This window comes from Morus notabilis, unplaced genomic scaffold (genome assembly GCF_000414095.1).
Source record: "Morus notabilis unplaced genomic scaffold, ASM41409v2 Scaffold45, whole genome shotgun sequence".
NCBI lineage: Eukaryota > Viridiplantae > Streptophyta > Magnoliopsida > Rosales > Moraceae > Morus > Morus notabilis.
In genome coordinates, this window is record NW_010366164.1 from 1,359,206 (window position 1) to 1,383,189 (window position 23,984).

Genomic DNA, 23,984 nt, shown 5'->3' on the forward strand with positions numbered 1-23,984 from the left:
ATCTGGCGATCAATCAGTAAGCTCCCGCGATAAGCACATTGATCCTCGCACGATCTTATCCGACGAGCTCCTCCGGTGCCGACGATGCGATCTCCAAATCAGTTGAAGGGAATCTTATATTTGTGATCCTCTCCTCCATCATCTCCGGCAACAGCTTTAAGCGCCGGCGAAATCTGTCTTACCGGCCCACCAAGCTCCGGTTTGGTCGCCATGTTTGACCTTGCGACGGAGAAAGAGAGCTAGGGGAGGTCGAGAGGGACGAAACGGAGAGAGAGAGGGGTAGAGAGAAGACAAAAGACAGATAAGAGGGGGTAAATTTGGTATTTTTGTAGCATCATAAATTTAAATTTATTAACATTATGATATTTTTTAGGAAAACATTATGACGTTGTTTATTTTACTTATTTCACTAGAGTAAAATTTTATCAAAAATAATTATATTTAATTTTTTTTATTATAATAAAAAAATTTTATATAAAATTATATTTAAATTTAAATAGCGAACGGTCATTTAATACTTTCTTTTATTTAAGAGACGTTTGATTTATGGATTAGAATCATGAGATTAGAAATATTTTTGATTTACTTGTATTTTTTATGAGAAAAAATACTATAACAAACTATGAATCATAATTTAAATTAGAATACGACTCATCTTATCAAACGTCTCATTATACTTCCTATTTTTTGGACCCTTTGACTAAGATACGGTGCAATGATACAGAAACTCACCATTACTAATGTGAGGTTAACACATCAGATTCATCAAACTTTTTTTTTTTTTTAAAGAAAAGACTTGGATATGAGAAACTGTCGCAGACAGCGTGATGGGAGTGGGTCGCCAGCAATGAGATGGCGGGTTGGGTAGGATCCCACCATGGTCGTGACCTTATCGTACGACTCGCGGCTGACGACGGGAGGTCGAGAGAGAGGGGGGTCACAATTCACCGATTTTGGGTGTGGCTTATGACGATATTTCCTGGTGAGGTTCGACGGTGGGACCCACTGGGTTTTGATGTGCGACGAGGTCTGTGTCGATGCTCGATGGTGGTGACAGACATCTCGCGGTGGATACGGAGGTACAAAGTTGGCTTGGTCACGGCTTCTAGGCGGCGCCGGTAGCGATTTCGGCTAGGATTCGACAATAGACCATTGGATTCCGTATATCGGCGGCCAAAGAGTCATTTGGTGATGGCGGTGTCGTTAGACGCGCCGGCGGCGAGTACACAGAGGTGCCCGACGGCAAGGGGGCGGAGGTGGCTGGCAGCAACATTTTCTATCAATGTCCAGGGCCTTTTTTGTATTTTACTTGTGAGTGTTGATTTTATTAAAAAAGTTAGAATGTAGTTAAGCTTTTTTTTCGGTCCATTTAGTTCGTTGATTCGAGTTTTTAATTCGAGTTGAGATGTGACTTTATGTGAGAGTTTTTTATTGTAACAAAAAAATTAAATGTGACTATTTATGAGAGCTTTTTACTATAGCAAAACTCGAATCGGTGAAATGAACGGTTTGTTTCCATGAAACCATGATATGAGACCTTTCATTATCAATCCAACGGTCTACAAAAAAAATTTCGGGATCAGTACGGATCCGTACGATCCCGTACTATAGTCGTGCCATATTTTCTATCTACTTTTAAAGATTATGCTAAAATCACGTAAAAGTTAAAAAGTATGTAAATTTAACAGTTAAAAAAACTTAACCTACTGATACGTCAAGAATACTAGAGAATTTTTTTAATTTTTAATTATCTCTTAATTATGTTATTTCCCTATTTCTAGTAAAATGTTGCTTACTAATATGGGCCCGTTCGGTTCGCTAATTCGAGTTGAGATGTGATGTTGTGTGAGAGCTTTTTACTGTAGTAAAAAAGTTAGATGTGACTGTTTTTGAGAGCTTTTTACTGTAGTAAAACTCGAATTCTAAACTCAAATCAGCGAAAAGAACAAGATAAATGTCCAATAGTTTAGATCTAGAGAGGTTTGCCGGAATGGAGAGAGAATTGGCAGTTTTTACAGAGCCAGAGAGTGTGAAAGAGTTTGTTTTGAAGTAATTATATGGACAATTTTGTAATTGTACTATCAATTCTATAATTTTTATTGCACTTTCAATTACAAATTGAAGTTTGGATGGCATTTTGTGACATAGTCTATTATTCAGAGGGCAACCATGTAATTTTCCATTAGCTTTTATAGTTTTCTTTTTTTTTCCTTCTTTTTTAAAGATTTGTGTAATTGAACTTGTTTCGTATAGCTTTTTATTGAAACTTGGCTCGATCAATATTTGATGAATTTTAGACTTTTTTCTTATTTTCTTTTTTTTTTGTATTGTTAGTTTTATTTTTTTAAATAATGTTCAACCCGCCTACTCAATTAATCCAATCCGATTTTAAGGAGACGGGTTAATTGGGTTGGTTAAATTTAAAATTAATCCTCCTAAATTTAATTAGGTGGGTTAAAAAAAAGTTGTCTATCATTGCAAAAGGTTTATATTAGTAGGGTTATTTATATAAAAAAATTCTTAATAATATACACTAATCTCATTTTGATCCCATCACTTACTATTGAAAGTCTAGCAATATTGCAATATTAGATTTCATGAAATATGCAGTTTTGTCTCTCAATGAATGTACTTTTTTTTTCTCTCTCTTTGGATAAAATGTAGTGCGAGCATAACATGTGAGGATTTTTAAAAAGAGATAAAATGCTAAAAAGAAAAATTAGAACTAGCAAGATAAGGTAATAAAAAAAAAAGAAGAAAACTCGCGACACAATCTAGTTTTCCTTTTTAAGTTTTTTCTTTACTTTTTTATTATTTTATCTCTTTCAAAATCCTCACATACAATTATTTTATCTGAAAATAAGCAATTTATTAATTAATGAATCGACTGTATATTAGTCATGTTTTTTTATAAGTTCGAATTACTATTTAAATATTTTTGTTAAAATATTTTATCTCACAAAATTTAAATGTATGTTTAAACTTTTCAGTTCAAACTTATGAACTAAACGGATCAATTATATACTAGTTGAACTTGAACTCGACGTGTTATGTGTGTGGATAATAATATATGTGTTAAGTTTTAATTATCGTGTTATTATTAAAAGCATATAACATATGAATATAAAATTCCACAAAGAAACCAAAATGAAAAAAAAAAAGTTTTAGAGCAAGAAATCAAAAAAAGATCAAAAAATGACTAAAATGAAGAAATAAATAAGTTTTAGGGCAAGAGGGACTAAAATGAAAAAAAAATAAACTTTTAGGGCAAAAAAATAAGAATGGGTCAAAAGGACCAAAATGAAGAAATAAATGAGTTTTAAGGCAAAAAAAAAAAAACAATTACGGTGAAAAAATTCAGGAAAGATATAAAGAAAAGGACTAAAATGAATAAATAAATAAGTTTTAAGATAAAATAGACTAAAACGATAAAAAAAAATATAAAGTTTTAGGTCAAAAATATGAAAAAGGGTTCAAAAAAAGACTAAAACGAAGAAATAAATAAGTTTTAGAGTAAAATGAACCAAAATTAAAATAAACAAAGGGTAATAAAGGACTATCAAAACAAAAAATAAATAAATTTTGAGTGCAAGAATAAAAAAGGACCAAATTTTTAAAAATAAATAATTTTAAGCAAAAGTAACTAAAATGAAAATAAAATAAAATTTTAGGACAAAAATAGAAAAAAAGGGTTAAAAAAGATTAAAATGAAAAAAATAAGTAAATTTTAAGATACTATCAGAAAAAAAAAAAAAAAACCTAAATAGGATAGCATATGTAAAAAAAATAATAACTTAAGTAAGTGAAAAAAAAAAAGTTAAAAAGAAGATAAGAACGAAAAATATAAAATTCTAAAAAAAATAAAATAAAAGTTAGAAAAAGAGAGAAGTTGAAAAGGAAAAAATTCATAAAAAACAAACAAAACCTGCGTTTCAACCAAAACGCATATTTTGATTGAATTATTGTTCATTGAAAAAGGAGTGAAAACGTACGTTTCAACCAAAACGCACATTTCATCGAAGTTGTGTTCATTGAACAATACTTTTTGAAACTTATTATATGTTGTTAGGTTATATATTATGAAATTGAGGATAGCTTAACCTCTAGTCTAAAGATAAACGTTGAAATGCCATCGGTGTAAATGACCATGTATATATGGTATGACCAGGTCAAGCATGTCCTCATGGGATGATGGGGTTCTTCTCAATTTGCATTTCTATGTTCAAGCACAGCCCTTCCACGTGTCGCCCCACTCAAACCACCTCCAGCCAGCCATGCCTAATTCATCTCTCTCTCTCTCTCTCTCTCTTCTTTCTCTCTCTTCCAAAACCAAACTTCCGAGTTTCAATTCTTTTCTGGGTTGCCCTTCCCCCTCAAACATGTCTCTCTCCATCTTCCTCCTATGGCTCGTCTCCATCCCTTTCCTTTCCCACTCCCAATCCGACCCCACACCCACAGGTCTGCCTAAATACATAAAACACATCCTAACATTATTATTAACACACACAATATATATTTATATATATGCATGGTTCTTTTCTCATATTCATATTTATAAATAAGAGTAATGTCAGAGAATATCGATAGCACTGAGCACCACACTCAATAATTTTATTAGTTGTGATGCTTAGTATCAGCGTTAAATCACGCATTTTCATATATCTAACATGATCATCTCAACGCAACAGGCTATCTGTTAGATTGTGGGGCTGGCGAGTCTTCACCACAAATCGAAACCACGTCCGGGATAGACCTCAAGTACGTAACCGACGAGGGCTTCATTTCTGTGGGAAACATCACAACCCTCACCAACCAGGACCTCGTACCAATTCTATCCACGTTGCGCTATTTCCCCGACGCCTCCGCGCGTAAGTATTGTTATTCGGTTCCTGCAATTAGAGGCGGCAAATACCTTATCAGGACGACTTACTTCTACGGCGGCTTTGATGGAGGGATGGAGCCGCCGGTGTTCGACCAGATTGTGGACGGCACGAAGTGGGGGGTCGTCGACACCTCCCAGGACTACGCCAACGGGCTCAGCTCGTATTATGAGATCGTTGTCGTCGCTGCCGAGAAGTCGCTCAGTGTTTGCCTGGCTAGAAACGAGAACACGAAATCCAGCCCGTTTATATCGGCCCTGGAGGTGGAGTACTTGGAATACTCGTTGTATAACTCGACGGATTTTAGCAAGTTTGCGCTTAGTACGGTGGCGAGGAGTACCTTTGGCAGTGACAATGAATATATTGGGTACGCAAATCTGTTTCATTTGTTTTACTATTGCTTTGTGTGTGTGTGTATATAGGCGTATTAGAAACAGACAAAAAAAAGAGGATAGGCATCAGGCATGGTATGAACCGTCGTATTTTTATCAAGTTTAACTAAATTTCATATTATTTTTTGTAAGTACAACATTATGAGATAGGTAACTAACACGGTGACAGCTTTAACAATTTCATAGGTAACAAAGTTCAAATATACTATCTAATTTATCACTTGTGATTGTAATGTTGGTTTGTCTCATATTAACAATTGAATAGAGAACTAACACGGTGACAGAGACAGTGACACCAAAACCGTACCTTTTTGTCCTATGATTGATTGTTTTGTACATAGAACTGCCTTGGTTACGGAATATTTGGAACAGAGGCTAGATTTTGTGTAACCTTTTTGGATCAAAAAAATAGGTTCCAGGAAAAGAAAAAAAAAGGATTAGGTTTGTGTAGTTTTTGAATTACAAGAATAGGCTTTAGTATTTTGGAACAAAGAGAGACTAGATTCACAAACCAACAGGCGAAAATCCAGATTTGTCAGTCCTTCCATTTATTTTCATGTCAATCTCAGTTAAAAATTATGAGAGTTATTCTGATTTTGTAATATGTAAACATGAACTCTTAGCTTTCCAGATGACAAATTCAACCGGATATGGCAACCGTACAAGGACCTGAACCCCATAGTGACAAGCCACTCGGACGTAAACCCTTCAAATTTTTGGAATGACCCGCCTGCAAAAGCGTTCAACAATGGAATCACAACCAGCCGCGGCAAGACACTCCAAATCCAATGGCCCCTAATGTCGCTTCCTAGCGCCGACTACTACATTGCGCTCTACTTTCAGGACAACAGAACGCCAAGCCCTTATAGCTGGAGAGTGTTCAATGTGTCAGTGAATGGAAATAATTTCTATGCAAATCTCAATGTCACAACCAATGGCATTACTGTTTATTCCTCGCTGTGGCCTCTATTCGGGCAGACAGAAATTGCCCTGACTCCTGCCGAGGGAATGCCTGTTGGGCCTGTGATCAATGCTGGTGAGGTGCTGCAGATTCTGCCTCTTGGTGGAAGGACTTTAACTAGAGATGGTAAAGAATCTGAACACTATTCTTTGTTGCAATGGAATGTGGTGTCATTTCGTCGACTTTTTTTAACTATTCTGTTCTTGGTGTTCGCTAGCGGTGGCGATGATGGACTTGGCGAGAAACTTCAACAAACCACCTTCGGATTGGAGTGGCGATCCATGCTTACCTGAAAAGAATTCGTGGACTGGAGTTACATGCTCGCGTGGGAAATTTTCTCGAGTCGTTGCTCTGTAAGTTCATTTAGAATTTTCTAAGATTACCAATTCCTTTGACACTGATTTCTTTTGAAGCACAATTAACTGAATATGGTTCTTTCTTTTGTGTCATATGCAATTTTGATCTGGGGTCAACATGTTTTGCTGTATTGTGAAGGAATTTAACCGGCAAGGGACTCTCCGGGTCCTTGCCTTCAACCATATCAAATTTAACTGCGCTTAACCATATGTAAGTAATATGTAATTCCCTCCACTGTTGTGTATGTTATCTAATCTTTGTCGGTCTAATTTGATCGTATTATGTAACGCTTTTTCAGGTGTTAGATGATGGTCAAAAAGACGTGAACCGTTGAATTTTTTTTGTTATTGGGTCCCACCAGACAAAAAAAGCTCAAAATTCAATGGCCTAAAATGGGTTTTTCCATCATCTAATACCTGATAATTTTCTCATACAATACGACCAAATGGTCGTTCCATGTTTTTATAATGATTCACTAATGTTGTGTTTGTGTGGAAACTATATATGCCTACAGTTGGCTTGGAGGGAACAAGCTCACAGGTTCCATTCCGGAAATGTGGTCTTTAAAGGAGTTGAAGACTTTGTATGTGTACAATGAAGCTTGGTCTTTTTTTTTTTTTTTTTTTTTTTTTTTTTTTATTTTTTTTTTTTATTCTCAGACACTTAAACATTCTACTTTGTTGTCCTTGTGAAGGCATTTGGAGAACAACCAACTTGAAGGACCAATTCCTAAATCATTAGGCCAACTTCCAAGACTTTATGAGATGTGAGTCTAAATCAACAATGTCTCTAAAATCTTTCAGGACATCAGATAACTAATTTGGTGCCCTGGTTTGCTTAGCAGATTCCTTCAGAACAACAATCTCGGCGGCCAAATTCCCGCAACGCTACAGGCGCAAAACGGAAGAAGCATTCAGTAAGAACTTTCTATCTCATTATCTGGTCTACTCTCAAACAATGTTAATTCAACTTCATTTTGTGAACTTCTAAAGAAAAGCTCTTTTTGGGACTCAAAAGTTGCACCTCAACTGATAATTCGGCTTTTTTGCTTTAGGATATGACACCGGATAAAGCCGACTGAGGTTGAGAGAAGAGCAATGGATGTGTTCTTAAATTTTCTGACAGGACTATTGGATAATTTGGAGGGATGATTAAGGAGAAATATAAGAGATTTGGCCTTGATAAAGGGTGTGGTTTAGGGAAGATCTATTTATATGTGTGTCTAGCCTAGTTTCTCCGAGTTGTATCTATTGGCGGTAAAGGAACCACATTTGTAAACCAAAAAAAAAAAGGAAAAAAAATTAAGAGCAATGGATGAAGTATATATTGCTGACATATTGCTGTTTGCTAATGAGAAAGTTATGAAACAGAATGCATCATACGAAATTCTCTGAAGAAGTTTCTCTCATGTGCTAAATGTATTTTTGATGGCGTTAATGACGCGTTTAATCCCTATCCCACACTTTTACTGAAAAAAAAAAATCAATAGAAAATGTGCATTTTTCTTTTTGCTGGAAAAAAAAAGTAATTGTAACAGAGTGTTAATACCATTGGTCTCAAATTTCAAAAGTGCATAATTGCGTCACTTTTCAATGGACAAATTGGTCCAGCAAGCATGACCACAACTGCTATTGTTAAGAAAACAATTTCTCATGAATCTATGATCAGCCAGTACAGAAAAAAAAGAAACTCATTTTTCATGATTTACTTGTGTTTTTGTTGTTCTAAGAGCCACATGGCACGAGACCAATTTGTCCTTCATCTTTAATTTCAAGGTCTAATAGTCCGAGTCAAAATCTATCAAGGATGCAATGAAAATAATTAATTAAATTACGAACAAATCTTACAAGTTATCTTTCTACCAAAAAAAGATCTTACAAGTTATCTTTCTACCAAAAAAGAATCTTTCAAGTTATCTTATTATTAGCAATATCTTTCTTTAAAAAGTTCTTTAACATAGCACGAACAATATTTACAAATTGTCAATCTCTTATTCGATTCCGTCAATTTTACATACATTTTTATGAGTTTTACTAAATTTAACATATTACAACAAACACAATCAGTTGTAACCTCTCCCACCCATTCTTTTAAGTGTTATTTTCTATTGTATACCTTGCATTTCGAATTGATTAAAGGAAAAAAAATAAAAAATAAAAACTACATTTTAGATGTTCTCAAAATTATACTTTGAAATTTCAAATTCATATAAGTTTTGTACTTTTCACCATTAATAGTTGACTTTGACCTTAGTATTGACAAACTTAATATTGATAACAATAGATGATCTTGTAACAAATAATGAATCAGGTGTAACGTTTAAAGAAACCAAAAAAAAAAAAAAAAAACCTCATGAAAATGTATTTTCAAGGCTCAAGATAAGTTGCAAAGAGTAATTTATCAATAATTGACGTTTAGAGAGTTTCTATAGTAAATCAATCTTATGGATAGTATTAATTTTTGATAATTGAATCAGGTCAAAATCATACTAATTATTCATAATTTATTTGTTTTTGGAGAAATCTAAATTCAAAAAAAATAAATAATCTAAAAGGAGTAACTAAAAAGTGGGCCTTGTCTTAAATATGCCACTAAAAGATCGTCCCAATTTTCAACTGCCGACCAAAAAGACAAACAAACCAAACCATGAAATCAAAATTTTAAAAAAAAAAAAAAAAAAAAAAAAAAAACTTAAAATCCAATATAATCGCTTCACTTTTCTGACCATTGTCTTCACAAAACATATAAAAGACCGTCGAGCTCACCGGCCACAATCTCGATAAATATCCACTGCGTCTCTTCCGTTTTCTCCTTCTTTCAAATTCAGACCAATCTTCAATATAAAGTCTTTTTACATCACGCTTTTTCGCTGAATGTTCGCTTCAAGCCCTAGCTCCCTCTTCTTCTCCTTCAAGCCCAATCCCCCACTACTCCGCCCTCCACGCCTCCGGTGCCGCGCCGCCGCCGCTGGAGCCGGCGACCTTGCGGCGGGCCCGGCATTCCCGAAATTGTTCCAGTATCTGTCAATTGCCGGTGTCTCCGGCGGCGTCGGCGCTCGGATTGGCATTGACTCTTCGGACGGAGGTGCCGCCGCCGACGGCGCGGCTAGGCGAGGCGCTAATGACGGCGGGACGAAGGTGAATGCCAAGGAGAAGAAGTGGTCGCGAAGTGGAGAGAGTTATTTGACCGACGATGAGGATCCTCTGCCCCTCCCTATGACCTATCCCGATTCTTCTCCCGTCTCCCCGGAGGAGATTGACCGCCGCCTCCGATGCGATCCCCAAGTTGAGGTGCGATTTTTCTTTGCATTGTTGAAAAAGTCGTATTTTTTGTTTTTGTTTACTTTCTGGTGAGATGGTTGGGAGATGCTTCCAAAAATGTTGTGCTTTCCTTTCTCCCTAAAATTCCCCAATGTTGTCGGAACAGGAATTAGCAGTAGGATCCAGAGAGTGATGAACGCATTTCTTTAAAACCAATTCTAGTCATGGTATTTAGATTAGCGTATGGTTTTCATCTGGGTCAAATGATTTTGTTCAAAGACTTGTTACTGGAGTTTCATCTCTACTGCCAAAACGGTTAAGGCATATAGTAACGCAAATTACTTGACACGTTATTATTATTTATTTTGGGAAGGGAAAATAGAAAAGGTGAAATTCTATAGTAAGCTGTGAAAAATTGTGACAAATTTATGATAAAGTGACATATTGATAGAACAAAATCAAACACTTCTAGCTCAAGGAACAGGAGGGGAAAAACAACAGAGATATGCAAAGAATCAGTTTTGGAATCTGACTCATTTTTAAAATTGTAGGATTGCAAGGAAGTAGTTTATGAGTGGACGGGAAAATGTAGAAGCTGCCAAGGTTCAGGATATGTCAGTTACTATAACAAAAGAGGGAAAGACTATAACAAATGAGGGAAGAGATCACTTGCAAATGCATTCCTTGTCTTGGAATTGGTATTTTTCTCACTCTTCCACCTTGATATTTACCGAAATAACTGTGTCTACATTTTATGTAGTCTCCCCTGAGCTCAGTTAATGGCGAAAATTACAGAACCACGAAAAATAATTTTCCCCAGGATGAAGCTAAGCGCATAATCACCTTGCGAAGTCCATTTCTGGCTAAATTTAAAGTTGATAATGGTGTACTTCCAGCAACAAAGTCTCTATATTAGCAATGAGCATACTTAATAGAACTGAATTAATAATTTTCCCTCGTGGTAGTAGATTAATCTTCCTGAAAAATGATAACAAAATTGTTAATGCGAGTTCGTTGGTTACTACTTTTCACGGAGATATGCTTCTGGTATATCGCTTTATCAAAAGGACAGATTCGTGTTTTTTTTTTTTTAAAAAAAAAAAATCAAGGAAAAGTCTATTGGGGGATGGTTAAAAGTGCGTGGAAGTTGAATATAGTTTGTATGAGTTAGGCCTTGTAGATTCCTTGAATTTGCTTTCTGTGTGAAAAGTGATATTCCCACGCAAAATAGCCACCAAGAAGCGCGGGGGAATACTTCCTTTATCACATCATGTGGTATTTTCATAATCTACTCATTGGTTGATGCTTGCAGGATATGTTCAGAAGATAACAGCTCGCAAAGACATAGAAGTGATGGAGGATTTGGATCGATCATGACCTAAAACGAATGGAGATTTTGTTTTTGTTTTATTTTATTCAACTCGGTATTTATTTTTGCAATTGTTTCGGTGAGCTGTAGACCTTTCTCTTTTCCTTTTTCTTCTTTAAAATTGGCCGTCATTGCATGGCCCTCGACAATCTACCTCCTTAAGAGAGTTATGAGGATAAGGCAGGAAACTTGTAGGAAAAAAGTTAAAAAGAGGGGAAAAAAATAAAATAATATAAGATTTTAGCTTTTGCAAAGAATTTATTCTTATCTTCTACCTTTTTACTTTCCAACCTTTATAATTCTTGCTTATCTTGTTCACCATCGCCAAAGAATCTGTTACCTTCTAGTTGCCTCAAGCTGTTGAGTTATCAATGTATTTTAGATTGCTTTATCCCATTGACTAGGACGTTAGAAAAACCTTTCAATTTTCTTGCATCATGTTCAGCATATAAAGTCTGGTGACTCCTCTATCTCTTCCATCTCGAATTGAAGGTTGTTTACTCTTAATATCTCAGTTTGATTTAGCAGTTTCGATATCTGCCAGCCAAGAATACCTCTGAAAATATGTCGAATAGAAGTTTCCTTGACTTCCAGTATAACATCATAAAAAGGAAGCTGTTGCAGAAACCAAGTCGACTGTTTTCTCGGGACAGGCAGAGCTCTGGATTGAAGCCTTCTTTCATGCCAAATCAGGATGAGATGAAGCTAGTATTTGATAAATTCGACACCAACAAAGATGGAAAGATATCTCAGCAAGACTATAAGGCCATTTTGAGGTCACTGGGCAAGGAAACCATACCTGGAGAAGTCGCAAAGATTTTTCAGATAGTTGATCTTGATGGGGATGGCTTTATTAGTTTCAAGGAGTTCATGGATGCACACAAGAAAGGCGGTGGCATTAAGACTATGGACATACAGAGTGCCTTTCGGATGTATGATCTCAACAATGATGGGAAAATAAGCCCAGTGGAGGTTATGGAGGTGCTAAAGAGGTTGGGCGAGCAATGCAGCCTTGACGATTGCCGACGAATGGTGAGAGCAGTAGACACTGATGGGGACGGCTTGGTTGACATGGACGAGTTCATGACTATGATGACTAGGTCCATGAAGATGGCTCTTGTTTAAATAGGTCCAAAATTGGTAGATACACGTAGAGGTTCTATTTGGTTTCCCTTGTTAGATGTACGTTATTTGTCTTGCAATCTGAAATATGTTATTCTTAATCTTGTACTTTATTCTTAACAAAAGAACTAAGATGTGTGCCATCAGATTGAAAGCAAAGCATTTGTATAAGTATTGATGTTACCTTAAATGCCTGTTCTTATGCCAAGCAAGATTATTCTATCTCTCGTTCAAATAATTGCTTTGGAGGCTTGGAGCCTAGTCCCTTCCTCAAAATTTTTCGGTTTTCTTGCTCATGACAGCAACTTTTGTTCTTTGAAGGATTAGTAACTGGTTCTTCCCTAAATTATGGTCTAAAACTTTTAAATCGAGGGTTTTAGTTCTCTTTTTTTATTATTATTTTTTTATTACCCCGTTAATCTCGAAAGTAGATTTTTGAAAGAAAAAAAAAATTAATAGAAAGAGCATAAGAAAATTGGCAGACAATGTGATTAGGTGCTCTTTTGGTTAGAGTTTGTTTTGTTTTTCTTTTCTTTTTTTTTTTCTCTTTTTTTTTGGAAAAAAAAGTGAGAGTTGGCTTCAAGCGCTAAGTTGTTTGGTCGGGGAGAATGGAATGGAAAGACCATTACCCCCAATTCTTTTGTTTGGTTTCAATTTTGTAGTTGGAATGGGCTTTCTAACGGAAAGCCCATTCACTCAATTTGAGTGAATGGGCATTCACTCGGGTGGGTGGTGGAATCACATTTCCATTCAGCCCATTTTTTTCATTTTGTCCGTATTGTCCCCGAGGCTCAATCGAGAGAGAAAAACCCTAGGGCTCCCATCGCCGTCGCGACCACCCAAGCTCCGATCGCCGTCGCGACCACCCGAGCTCCCGTCGCCGTCGCGACCCGAGCCGTGTTTCCGCCAATCGATTCTCGCCTTCTCACTTCCTTTTCGGCCTTCCTCCACTCTGTTTGGCTCGTTCGTTTTCGTTTCAATCTCGTCCTCGGATTTTGATTTCCTTAGATCTGGTTGTAGCTTCACCGGCACCTCTATTTCCGGCAAGGTCAGGTCGCGATTTCCTTAGAAGAAACGAAACCTCAGTGAGGCTTTAACAGGTATTTCAGAGTGCAGCTCTATTTGATTCTCTCACTGTTCGTGAAAATGTTAGTTTCCGTCTGTAAGAAATCGTTTTTATACTTTAGTCATCTATTGATATTTATATTGTTTGGTTTTTTTATTTTATTTTTTTATATTTTTGCATTACATTCTATGAAGAAAAGAGGTAGAGTTGAATATTGTCAATTTTGTAGATATGAAAACTCGAGCATGTCAGAGGATCAAATTTCAAATCTCGTGACAGAAAGCTTGGCTGCTGTTGGACTGAAGGTATGCTCAAATATGCCAACTTACCAGCCTGGGTAGAATTAACATTTCCCTAATTTGTCACTTGGCTTGGTGGAGACCAACTTGGTTTTCTCTCTGTATAGATTTCAACTACCTTATTGAAATCTGGAATGATTGATCGGTTCAAATGAGTACTACCCTGTGTGGTTTTTATTATCTTTACACCTTTTCCTAAGGTAGTCGGAGTGCAAAATGAGTTGAAAAGAATTGAGTGAAAAATGAGTACTACACCTTTTCTGATTTTATCTACTGCAGCTTATAGAACAAAAGTTAATGTAACTAGATTTCCCTTATTAGAAGTAACTAGATTTCCCTGATTAGAAGTGACTAGAAGAGACTACCGCTTGACTTGCTTTGTAGTCTTCCCTTGGTTATGTCAGCACTTGCATATCCTTTGGATTATTATTATTATTTTTTGGCTGAATTTCAATGATACATCAGGGAGTTGAAGATCAATTACCTTCTGAGTTGTCTGGTGGAATGAAAAAAAGAGTCGCCTTAGCTCGGTCTATAATTTGTGATACTACAAACGCAGCTATAGAGCCAGAGGTATGATTAGCTTATTTTTGTGGTTTTCTGCTCAAGACTTCTTTTCTATCAGCATGATTGATAGATAACTTACTGAAAATACTGCTTCTCGTCATTCACGTGATTTATGTGTATGACTTTAACATGTGCATAGTCCACATGGTCAAACCCTTGGAACAGGTTCGTCCGACAGGTAATTACAAGAATAGTTTTTGCTCAAATGTGTCTTAGAAGACCTATGCAATTCTAATCGCCTAGATTCATTACATATCCTTTTTCCTTTATAATTTGTTTTCCTCTTACGAAATGACTTTTTATCCTTCTATCACATGGCTCTCTCAATACATAATTCGAGCATCACAATGGTTTTAAGCAGCCATGTAATGTTGTTCATCACGTGACCTATGTATGTTGATGAAGCGCAATCAATGTCTTTCTCACAAGCATCGTCTATTTCTCAAACTCAAGCTCAATCTCAAGGGTCGTCTAAAAGAAAAAGGAAGAGTACAAACAATGCGGCTTATGAAGGCATTGAAAGATCATCTAGTTTACTTGCTGGTGTTATTGAAAAGGCAAGTGAACGTTTAAGTCGGGCTATCAGTGAAGACATGATGGAAAAACATAGCCGGATTAGAGATGAGCTACAAAGGACCACAACCATTAACGCAATGGAACGACATAAGGTAGCTCGGACGATGATAAAGGATGATGCTTTAGTTTCTTACTTTTTTAGTATCCCTGATGATGAAAAAGATGAGTGGGCTAGAGCTTTGCTTGCTAGTGATATTTAGGAGTGTTCGTTTAGTTTCAGTGGAAAAACATAATCGGATTATCTTTTGATATAGTGGTGGATGTGCCATGTATTTCTCTTTTGATATAGTGGTGTATGTGCTATGCACTTCTCTTTTGATATTGTAACTAATTAGGATTATGCTTCACTTTGTTAAATTATAGTAACTAGGAACGTGCTTCACTTGGCATATATATTTTGGGATTATATTTTTCAGGGAACATATCATGATAGATGTCAAAAGTTATCATATTTGAGCCCGTGATAATTTATTATTACACAAAAATATCAAATATTATTTTTTTTACAATTGAAATATAGTTTTTAAATTACTATCCTTCAAATAAAAAGTTTTTTTCAATAATTAAATTATTTTTTTACTATTTTAATTAATTAAAATATTAAATTATTTATGATTATTAATCAAGGGTCTTTTTGTCAAAATACAGTTTTTTTCATTCCATTCTGTTGTCAATCAAATAACATAATCCTCATTCAGGTATTGATTCCATAATTTCAATCAAACAAAAGAATCAGTTTACGATTCCAGCACATTTCAATTTCATTCCATTACCATTCTCATTATCATTGCTATTATCATTCTGTCACTGTAACTAAACACACCCTAAAGGTGTTCTCTCTTAACTAAAATGAATTGGGAACTAAACTCTAGATTCTAAAGTTTAGGGGCCAAAACCAAAGTGAGACTTTATTCAGGGACCAAAACTAAAGACTCCCTGTCTCCGTTTTTATTTTTTATTTTTATTATTTTTTTAAGGACAATATAACATTGTCCTCTCAATTTCCTGTGGTATTTGTAGAACATTGAATTGCAAATATATATATATATATATATATATATATATATTTCCCTGATGGTAGCAAACAGTTAAAAGTCTTCGACTCGGCTATTTAACAAGATGAGATCATCAAATCAGCATCTTTAGAATCCTTCATTCGCAAGTTAACATGGCTGTTTTGCCACACGTAAAGAAATATATTACTTCCTAACTATGGCATGCATAATAGATTCGATTCGATCTACTCTACAACATCTATCATTAGTATTGAATCTACTTTACAACATTATCATTAGTATCGAATCTACTTTACAACATCTATCTATAATACTAATGGCATGTTTAGTTACTAGGAGCGGGGAATAAAAATTGAGAATTAGAATCAATCTCATATTTACTTATTTATTTTTATCTTTAAATAAGAGTAGAAATGTATGGGTCTCACACTAATTTAGAGTTGATGAATGTGATTAACACTTCTCCACTCTCTACTAGATTAGCACTCACAATCCTAATAGTAAATGTGAATTACGATTTTATCCTTAATTTTACTAACAAATTTGTGAATAGAAAAGTAAAAAGTAAAAAATTGAAAATGCCCTAATTTACTTTTACGCCTCTCGTATCTTCTTGTGCAATTCTTCTGATATTTTCTTCTCCTCAAAACACAACATTGCATTCACAGCAACCAAGAGCATCCCTCTTCTCTTCAAGGTGAGTCAATAACATAAATCACTGTGGTTCTTTTTTATTGAATCACAAGTTTATTTATTTTTATTTTTATTTTTATTTTTTTGTGTTTATTTGTTGAATATGTGATCAAACCATGTTTTGCCCCTTGATTGCACAACATCATTTTAAGGATTCGTGGAGAACTAGACCATTACAATTTCTAATTACTAATTAAAAAAATATGTGTGATTAAAAAAATCTAATTACTAATTAGTTATTCTAATATTAAGATAGTTAACATAATATACAATTTCTTTTTTTTTCTAAAGTTCAACACACAAAAATCTACTAAAAGGGTAGATAAGTAAATTTATAACAGTTTATTCTGATTCTAAGTGTAAGTAAACACATGAATGAGATTAAGACGGATTCCAACTCTGATTCTTGAAACCTTAGTAAACAGTTTATTCTGACTCTGATTTCTAACTCGAATTTCTGTCCACTTCGAATTCTATCTACTCTGATTCATGTTCACTCCGATACGAATAAGTAAACATGCCATAAGCTATATAAATCTTCGATACTAGCGACAATAGGGACTTTAATTCATTCATTGATTTATGATTCAAGGAGAGACAGGGACTTAACGGTGCAAAGCTTTTGACAAAACACATAAAGTTGTAATCCTCAAAACTTGACAAGCTACTTAAACCAATCAGATTTCAGCCATTGTACATCACGCGTTTTATGTGCTTCTTCTTTTATCTAGTTGCTAAGTGGTGCAGGCAGATTACCAAATGCAGGAGAGGAACATGCCGAAGAAAAATGATAATATTTGAACACCTCAAAGAAAAAGAAGAGTTCAAAAAAAAAATGTGAGAAAAGTAAGGCAAGGGTATTTGACATTCTAACAAATAATTGATTAAATTCATAATAACAAGATCGTACATTATATAGTTTCAAATATGCCACCCCGTACGCTAGAAACTATGGTGCTCATCCCCAAAGGGTCCCACAAAACTAGTCAATTTTTGCGCTTCATACCCTAAATGCTAATATGGAAGAAACTCTGGTCTGCTGTGTATAATAAAAGTTCTGAGTACAGCACAAGGTTACCAGTAATCCCCACAAGAGCATTTTCCATCCTTGAAGTGATGAAATCGTTTGTTATCTCTCACAATCAACTCTCTCCCAACAATCTTGGACATGATCTTGATGGCATTGTGGCAGTCTCCACAAACTCGAAGGTTCTTGATGATCCTAAGAGGCGTCCTTGCCGGAGTACTAATGAGGCCATATGCAATTGCCAGCCGCTCGCTATGATACAGCAAGGCCTGCTCCTTAGCTTCCTGATCAATGTCATGCAGAACATATCTCGTGTCGGGCACATAACCAGAGTCTTTCATCGCAGCCAGGGCTTTTAATTTCTCATCATCCTTGTAGAGAGTTGGATTTATATACTCGATTATTCTGTTCTTTCCATCTAGCATGCTAATGGCAGTACGCTTTTTGGGAGGTGGAGTTGGGATCTTGTTACTAACAGCCTTGGACGGGTCAAGGGAAACCATTAACTCCTCAGCTCGGTCTTCACGATCAACATCCCCGTGAATCCGAGCATAATCCCTCAAAGCATCCCAAACCACTGCCGTGGGCTCAAAAGGGAGTTTTGCAATGTACTCCTCTGCTTCATTCAGATGCCCGCACATCCCAAAGACTCCCAGTATCCCCAAGTAATGCTCCAATTCTGGGGAAATTCCATACTCAGTTTTCATCGAGTCAAAATGTATGAATGCTTCTTCCACAGCGTCCGCACTACCACAAGCCGAGAACAGTGCAAGGAAAGTGCGTGAATCGGGTTTCAACCCTTGCTCCCTCATCTGCTCGAACAGCTGCAAGCCATCATCTCCTAAACCGTTATCTGCATACCCATTTATCATCAAGTTCCAAGAATCAATACTCCTGTCAGCCATATGATCGAACACCCTCCGTGCATCGGTCATGCTCGCGCACTTTCCATGCATCTCAATCACCTTATTGATCAGCTGAAGATCGCCCCTCCAGGTCGACTGCAAGAAGAAATCATGAACCCTTTTCGCATTCTCCAGCGACTTCAATTTCCCACACAGCTCAAACAAAGCACAAAAGCAATCCGCATCAGCCTTCACCCCTTCTTTATCCATCAATTCAATAGCTTCCTTAACCTTCCCCTCCCGGCACAACGTTCTCAAATCCGAAATCGAAGTCAGTTTAACGTCCGTAATCTGATTTGCGCTTTGAGCTTGCGGCGTCCGCTGATTAGGGCTTTGTACTTGCTGATTCCGCTGGTTGGGGTTCGCGCGTTGAGGGTAAGCCTGGTTCTGGTTGTTCCACTGATTCGGGCTTCTCGGTTGCTGAAAATTCGGGTTCTGAATATTCGTCTGATTAGGGTTTTGATATTGGGGAAAGCTCTGATTTTGGGGATTCCGTTGAGCGTTTCCATGCTGAGGATAGCTTTGATTCTGGACAGGATTAGGATATCCACGATTGGGGAAGTTCTGACCCTGATTGGGATAATACCCCCGATTGGAATAGTCCTGATTCTGGTTCTGGTAACTGAACTGATTATTGGAAATCTGATTCTGCGAATTCCACTGGTTAGGGTTTGGGTTTCCAGTCTGGGGATATCCCTGACGTTGGGGCTTTCCATGGTGGGGAACAGCCCTAGGATCGGACGGCGTAGGAGGGCTCTGGTACTCGTCGGTAAACGCAGAGGTGCTTAGGGTTTTGACTAGGGTTTGGAGGTTGTGGTTATTGGCATTAATGGAGGCAAAATGAGAAGGGTGAAGAGGACGTACCTTGAAGAAGGAAGAGATTTTCTGGCATCGCGCTCGCCGAATCGCCATTAGTGAAGCCATTTCTGAGTTCACAATGAGCTTAAACCCCTAAAGCAGTAAGAAAAACCCTTGTGCAATGGTTTTGCTAGTTTATTCTCCGGTTGTTGCACTATACTCCTGAACTCTTTCAAATTGACAATTTTAATCCTAAATTTTATTTTTTGGTAATTTAAACTTTAAGCTATTTTAATTTAGTACTTTTAACTCTAAACTTTATTTTTAACAATTTAATGGCACGTCGAATTCCATCTGTTTGAAGTTAATATGACACTTCTTGAAGAATAAAATATTTATTTAGGCAAAAAATCTTAGTTATTAAAAGATTAATTATCAAAACCCAAATTATACCGAATAAGCTAACACAAACAAAAAATAATAATAAAAAAGAAATTAATACTCAATTCTCCTCGTATTCGCCTTCTCTCTCACAATGAGAGTACCCATATCAAGACTAGCTCTTCACTACGAAGGGAAGATCTTGATTCTTAATTTTTTTTTTGTCATTTTTTGGCAGGCATGTCCAAAAATGTAAGGATCGTGTCTGTAAACTTTCATAATATTTTGAAGTTGTTTTTATTTTATTATATTTTTCAAATACGAGAAATAAAGAAAATCATAAAAAATATAATATTCATCAAACAATGGTGCCGCTTGTCGCATTAATTTTTAAAAATCATATATTAATTTTAGAATGCAAAACATATATAAAAATGTAAATTTTTTACTTATCCCGGCCCCTGGGCGCCCCACTGCGCAGACCGGGAGCTTTTTTATAGCGTTTTATTTCTTTGTCATTTTTTGAGGCGATTTTTTGTAGGCATGCCCAGAAAAATATAAGGATCATGTCTGCAAAATTTCACATTTTTTGACGTCATTTTTCTTTTATTTTATTTTTCAAAGACAAAAAATAAAGAAAATCATAAAAAATAGAATATTCATCAAAATCTAGTGCCGCTTGTTGCATTAATTCCTAAAAATCGTATATTAATTTTAGAATTCAAAACATAAATAAAAATATAAATTTTTTACCCATCTCAGCCCTTGGGCGCCCCACTTCGCGGGGCAGGTGCTTTTTGATAGCGTTTTACTTTTTTGACATTTTTTTAGGCCCTCTTTTGTACGCATACCCAGAAAAATGTGACGATTGTGTATGCAAAGTTTCACAATTTTTTGTCATCGTTTTTACTTTATTTTATTTTTTAAATATGAAAAATAAAGAAAATCATAAAAAATAGAATATTCATTAAAAAATGGTGCCGCGTATTGCATTAATTCATAAAAATTATATATTAATGTTACAATGCAAAACATAAATAAAATTATAAATTTTTGACCCATCCCGGCCCCTGGGCGCCCCACTACGCGAGGCGGGGGCTTTTTGACATTGTTTTTCTTTTTTTTATCATTTTTTGATGCCATTTTTTGTAAGCATGCCCAGAAAAATGTGAGGATCGTGTCCGTAAAATTTCATAATTTTTTTACGTTGTTTTTATTTTATTTTATTTTTCAAAGATGAAAAAAAAGAAAATCATAAAAAATGGAATATTCATAAAAAAATGGTGCCCCTTGTTGCATTAATTCATAAATATCGTATATTAATTTTAGAATGCAAAACATAAATAAAAATGTAAATTTTTTACTCATCCCGGCACTTGGGCACCCCACTATGCGGGGTGGGGGCTTTTGGACGTCAAAATTTCAGAATTTTTGGACGTCATTTTTATGTTATTTTATTGTTTAGACATGAAAAGTAGAGAAAATCATAAAAAAATAGAATATTTATCAAATAGTGGTTCCGCTTGTTGCATTAATTCCTAAAAATCATGTATTAATTTTAAAATGTAAAAGATAAATAAAAATGTAAATTTTTTACCCATTCCAGCCTCTAGGCGCCCCACTACACAGGGTAAGGGCTTTTATACATCGTTTTTTTTTTTTTTTCATTTTTGAGGCCTTTTTTGCCGGCATGCCCAGAAAAATTTAAGGATCGAGTATGCCAAATTTCATAATTTTTTGACGTTGTTTTTATTTTATTTTATTTTTTAAATACGAAAAATAAAGAAAATTATAAAAAAAATAGAATATTCATCAAAAAATGGTGGTGCTTGTTGCATTAATTCTTAAAAATCGTATATTGATTTTAGAATGTAAAACATAAATAAAAATGTAAATATTTGACCCATCCCGGCCCCTCGGCGCCCCACTACGTCGGCCATGGGCTTTTTGACTGCGTTTTACTTTGTTTTGTGATTTTTTGACGCTATTTTTTGTTGGCATGCCCATAAAAATGTAACGATCGTGTCTGCAAAATTTTATAATTTTTTGACGTCATTTTTATTTTATTTTATTGTTCAAATACGAAAATAAAGAAAATCATAAAAAAAAAATAGAATATTCGTCGAAAAATGGTGCCCCTTCTTGCATTAATTCATAAAAATCGTATATTAATTTTAGAATGCAAAACATAAATAAAAATATAAATTTTTGACGCATCCCGGCCCCTAGGTGCCCCACTACGTGGGTCGGGGGCTTTTGTATAGCGTTTTTTTTTTTCATTTTTTAGGCCTTTTTTTGTTGGCATCCCAGAAAAATTTATGGTCGTGTGTGCAAAATTTCATAATTTTTTGACATCATTTTTATTTTATTATATTTTTCAAAGATGAAAAATAAAGAAAATCATAAAAACTAGAATATTCATCAAAAAATAGTGCCGCTTTTGGCGTTAATTCCTAAAAATTGTATCTTATTTTTAGAATGTAAAATATAAATAAAAATATAAATTTTTCTACGCGGGCCGGGGACTTTTATACACCGTTTTTCTTTTTTTTTTTCCATTTCTGAGGCCTTTTTTTGGAGGCATGCCTGGAAATTTTAAGGATCGTGTCTGGAAAATTTCATAATTTTTTGACGTCGTTTTTATTTTATTTTATTTTATTTTTCAAAGACTAAAAATAAAGAAAATCATAAAAAATAGAATATTCATAAAAAATGGTGGCGCTTGTTTCACTAAATCCTAAAAATCGTATATTAATTTTAGAATGTAAAAATAAATAAATATGTAAAATTTTCACCCATCCCGGCCACTTGGCGCCCCACTATGCGGGCCGTGGACTTTTTGACTGTGTTTTACTTTTTTGTCATTTTTTGATTCCATTTTTTGCGAGCATGCACAGAAAAATGTAGGGACCGTGTCTGCAAAATTTCATAATTTTTTGACGTCGTTTTTATTTTATTTTATTATTCAAATACAAAAAATAAAGAAAATCTAAAAAATATAATATTCATAAAAAAATAGTGCCGCATGTTGCATTAATTCATAAAAAACCGTATATTAATTTTTGAATGTAAAACATAAATAAAAATGAAAATTGTTGACCCATTCCAACCCATGGGCGCGCCATTGCGCGGGCTAGGGGCTTTTTGACTGCGTTTCTCTTTTTTTTTTTGTCATTGTTTGAGGTCATTTTTTGTAGGCATGCCCAGAAATATATAAGTATCATGTTTACAAAATTTTAGAATTTTTTGACGTCATTTTTATTATTATTTTTTTTTGTAAACATGAAAAATAGAGAAAATCATAACAAATAGAATATTCATAAAAAAATGGTGCCGCTTGTTGCATTAATTCCTAAAAATATTATATTAATTTTAGAATGTAAAACATAAATAAAAATGTAAAATTTTCACCCATCCCGGCCCCTAGGCGGCCCACTACACAGGCTATGGGCTTTTTGATAGCGTATTTTTTTTGTCATTTTTTGATGCCATTTTTTGTCGGCATGCCCAGAAAAATGTAAGGATCATGTCTATAAAATATCAAAATTTTTTGACGTCATTTTTATTTATTTTTTTAAAGGCAAAAAATAGAAAAAATCATAAAAATAGAATATTAATTAAATAGTGGTGCCGCAAATTGCATTAATTTCTAAAAGTTATGTATTAATTTTTTAATGTAAAACATAAATAAAAATGTAAATTTTTTACCCATCCCGCCTCTAGGCGCCCTACTACGCAAGCGGGGGGCTTTTATACATTTTTTTTTTTCATTTTTACGGCCTTTTTTCTACAGGCATGCCCAGAAAAATGTAAGAATCATGTCTGCAAAATTTCATAATTTTTTGACGTCGTTTTTAGTTTATTTTATTTTTCAAAGACGAAAAATAAAGAAAATCATAAAAAATAGAATATTCACTAAAAAAATAGTGCCGCTTGTTGCATTAATTCCTAAAAATCAAATATTAATTTTAGAATGTGAAACGTAAATAAAAATGTTAATTTTTGACTCATCCTCGCCCCTGGGCGCCCCACTGCGCGGGCAAGGTGCTTTTTGGCAGCATTTTTTTTTCATAATTCGAGGCCATTTTTTGCGAGCATGCTCAAAAAAATGAAAGGATCGTGTATGCAACATTTTTGAATTTTTTGACATCGTTTTTATTTTATACTATTTTTCAAATACGAGAAATATAGTAAATCATAAAAAATAGAATATTCATAAAAAAAAATGGTGCTTCTTGTTGCATTAATTCCTAAAAATCATGTATTACTTTTAGAATCTAAAACATAAAAAAATATCAAGTTTTGACCCATCCCG

At 35.0% G+C, this 23,984-nt stretch overlaps 5 protein-coding genes across 6 annotated transcripts; 4 read left to right on the forward strand and 1 right to left on the reverse strand.

Annotated features, from left to right (window-relative positions):
• Positions 1 to 4,379: 4,379 nt before the first annotated feature.
• On the forward strand, positions 4,380 to 7,510 carry LOC21410151 (probable LRR receptor-like serine/threonine-protein kinase At1g67720). The gene is made up of 8 exons (XM_024173164.1): positions 4,380 to 4,458; positions 4,689 to 5,247; positions 5,896 to 6,359; positions 6,451 to 6,586; positions 6,729 to 6,800; positions 7,105 to 7,173; positions 7,285 to 7,356; positions 7,435 to 7,510. Exons 1-8 carry the CDS (start codon positions 4,380 to 4,382, stop codon positions 7,508 to 7,510), a joined length of 1,527 nt encoding a protein of 508 aa, XP_024028932.1.
• Positions 7,511 to 9,279: 1,769 nt separating this feature from the next.
• LOC21410152 (protein disulfide-isomerase SCO2) lies at positions 9,280 to 11,716 on the forward strand. The gene is given in 4 exon segments (XM_024173228.1): positions 9,280 to 9,880; positions 10,402 to 10,491; positions 10,494 to 10,548; positions 11,163 to 11,716. Coding segments are annotated over 4 exon segments (627 nt in total). The 5' UTR covers positions 9,280 to 9,463; the 3' UTR covers positions 11,228 to 11,716.
• Positions 11,717 to 11,773: 57 nt separating this feature from the next.
• Positions 11,774 to 12,549, forward strand: LOC21410153 (calmodulin-like protein 1). Its single transcript, XM_010109646.2, has one exon. It carries the CDS (start codon positions 11,784 to 11,786, stop codon positions 12,342 to 12,344), a length of 561 nt encoding a protein of 186 aa, XP_010107948.1. The 5' UTR covers positions 11,774 to 11,783; the 3' UTR covers positions 12,345 to 12,549.
• Positions 12,550 to 13,084: 535 nt separating this feature from the next.
• Positions 13,085 to 15,302, forward strand: LOC21410154 (protein TRIGALACTOSYLDIACYLGLYCEROL 3, chloroplastic). Of its 2 annotated transcripts, none has more exons than XR_002903243.1 (4): positions 13,085 to 13,441; positions 13,637 to 13,712; positions 14,172 to 14,279; positions 14,635 to 15,302. XR_002903243.1 is itself a non-coding variant. In XM_024173230.1 (4 exons), the coding sequence occupies exons 2-4, from the start codon at positions 13,653 to 13,655 to the stop codon at positions 14,844 to 14,846; spliced, it is 336 nt and encodes a 111-aa protein (XP_024028998.1). In that variant the 5' UTR covers positions 13,085 to 13,441; positions 13,637 to 13,652; the 3' UTR covers positions 14,847 to 15,302. The 2 variants fall into 2 exon arrangements, 1 of the variants encoding a protein (XP_024028998.1); XM_024173230.1 differs by having other exon boundaries at positions 14,679 to 15,302.
• A 2,116-nt stretch (positions 15,303 to 17,418) lies between these two features.
• Positions 17,419 to 19,488, reverse strand: LOC21410155 (pentatricopeptide repeat-containing protein At2g15690, mitochondrial). The gene has a single exon (XM_010109648.2). The coding sequence runs from the start codon at positions 19,412 to 19,414 to the stop codon at positions 17,633 to 17,635; it is 1,782 nt and encodes a 593-aa protein (XP_010107950.1). The 5' UTR covers positions 19,415 to 19,488; the 3' UTR covers positions 17,419 to 17,632.
• Positions 19,489 to 23,984: the final 4,496 nt, after the last annotated feature.

What these genes read in the sequence shown, in the direction of transcription:
- LOC21410151 (XM_024173164.1), top strand. Translation starts at nt 4,380, where the DNA reads ATGTCTCTCTCCATCTTCCTCCTATGGCTCGTCTCCATCCCTTTCCTT. An exon ending in AGTGACAATGAATATATTGG is followed by an intron (nt 5,248 to 5,895) that starts GTACGCAAATCT and finishes ATGAACTCTTAG; the next exon opens with CTTTCCAGATGACAAATTCA. An exon ending in CTTCCAAGACTTTATGAGAT is followed by an intron (nt 7,357 to 7,434) that starts GTGAGTCTAAAT and finishes TTTGCTTAGCAG; the next exon opens with ATTCCTTCAGAACAACAATC.
- LOC21410155 (XM_010109648.2), bottom strand. Translation starts at nt 19,414, where the DNA reads ATGGCTTCACTAATGGCGATTCGGCGAGCGCGATGCCAGAAAATCTCT.
- LOC21410153 (XM_010109646.2), top strand. Translation starts at nt 11,784, where the DNA reads ATGTCGAATAGAAGTTTCCTTGACTTCCAGTATAACATCATAAAAAGG.
- LOC21410154 (XM_024173230.1), top strand. Translation starts at nt 13,653, where the DNA reads ATGTCAGAGGATCAAATTTCAAATCTCGTGACAGAAAGCTTGGCTGCT. An exon ending in TGGCTGCTGTTGGACTGAAG is followed by an intron (nt 13,713 to 14,171) that starts GTATGCTCAAAT and finishes ATGATACATCAG; the next exon opens with GGAGTTGAAGATCAATTACC. An exon ending in ACGCAGCTATAGAGCCAGAG is followed by an intron (nt 14,280 to 14,678) that starts GTATGATTAGCT and finishes ATGTTGATGAAG; the next exon opens with CGCAATCAATGTCTTTCTCA.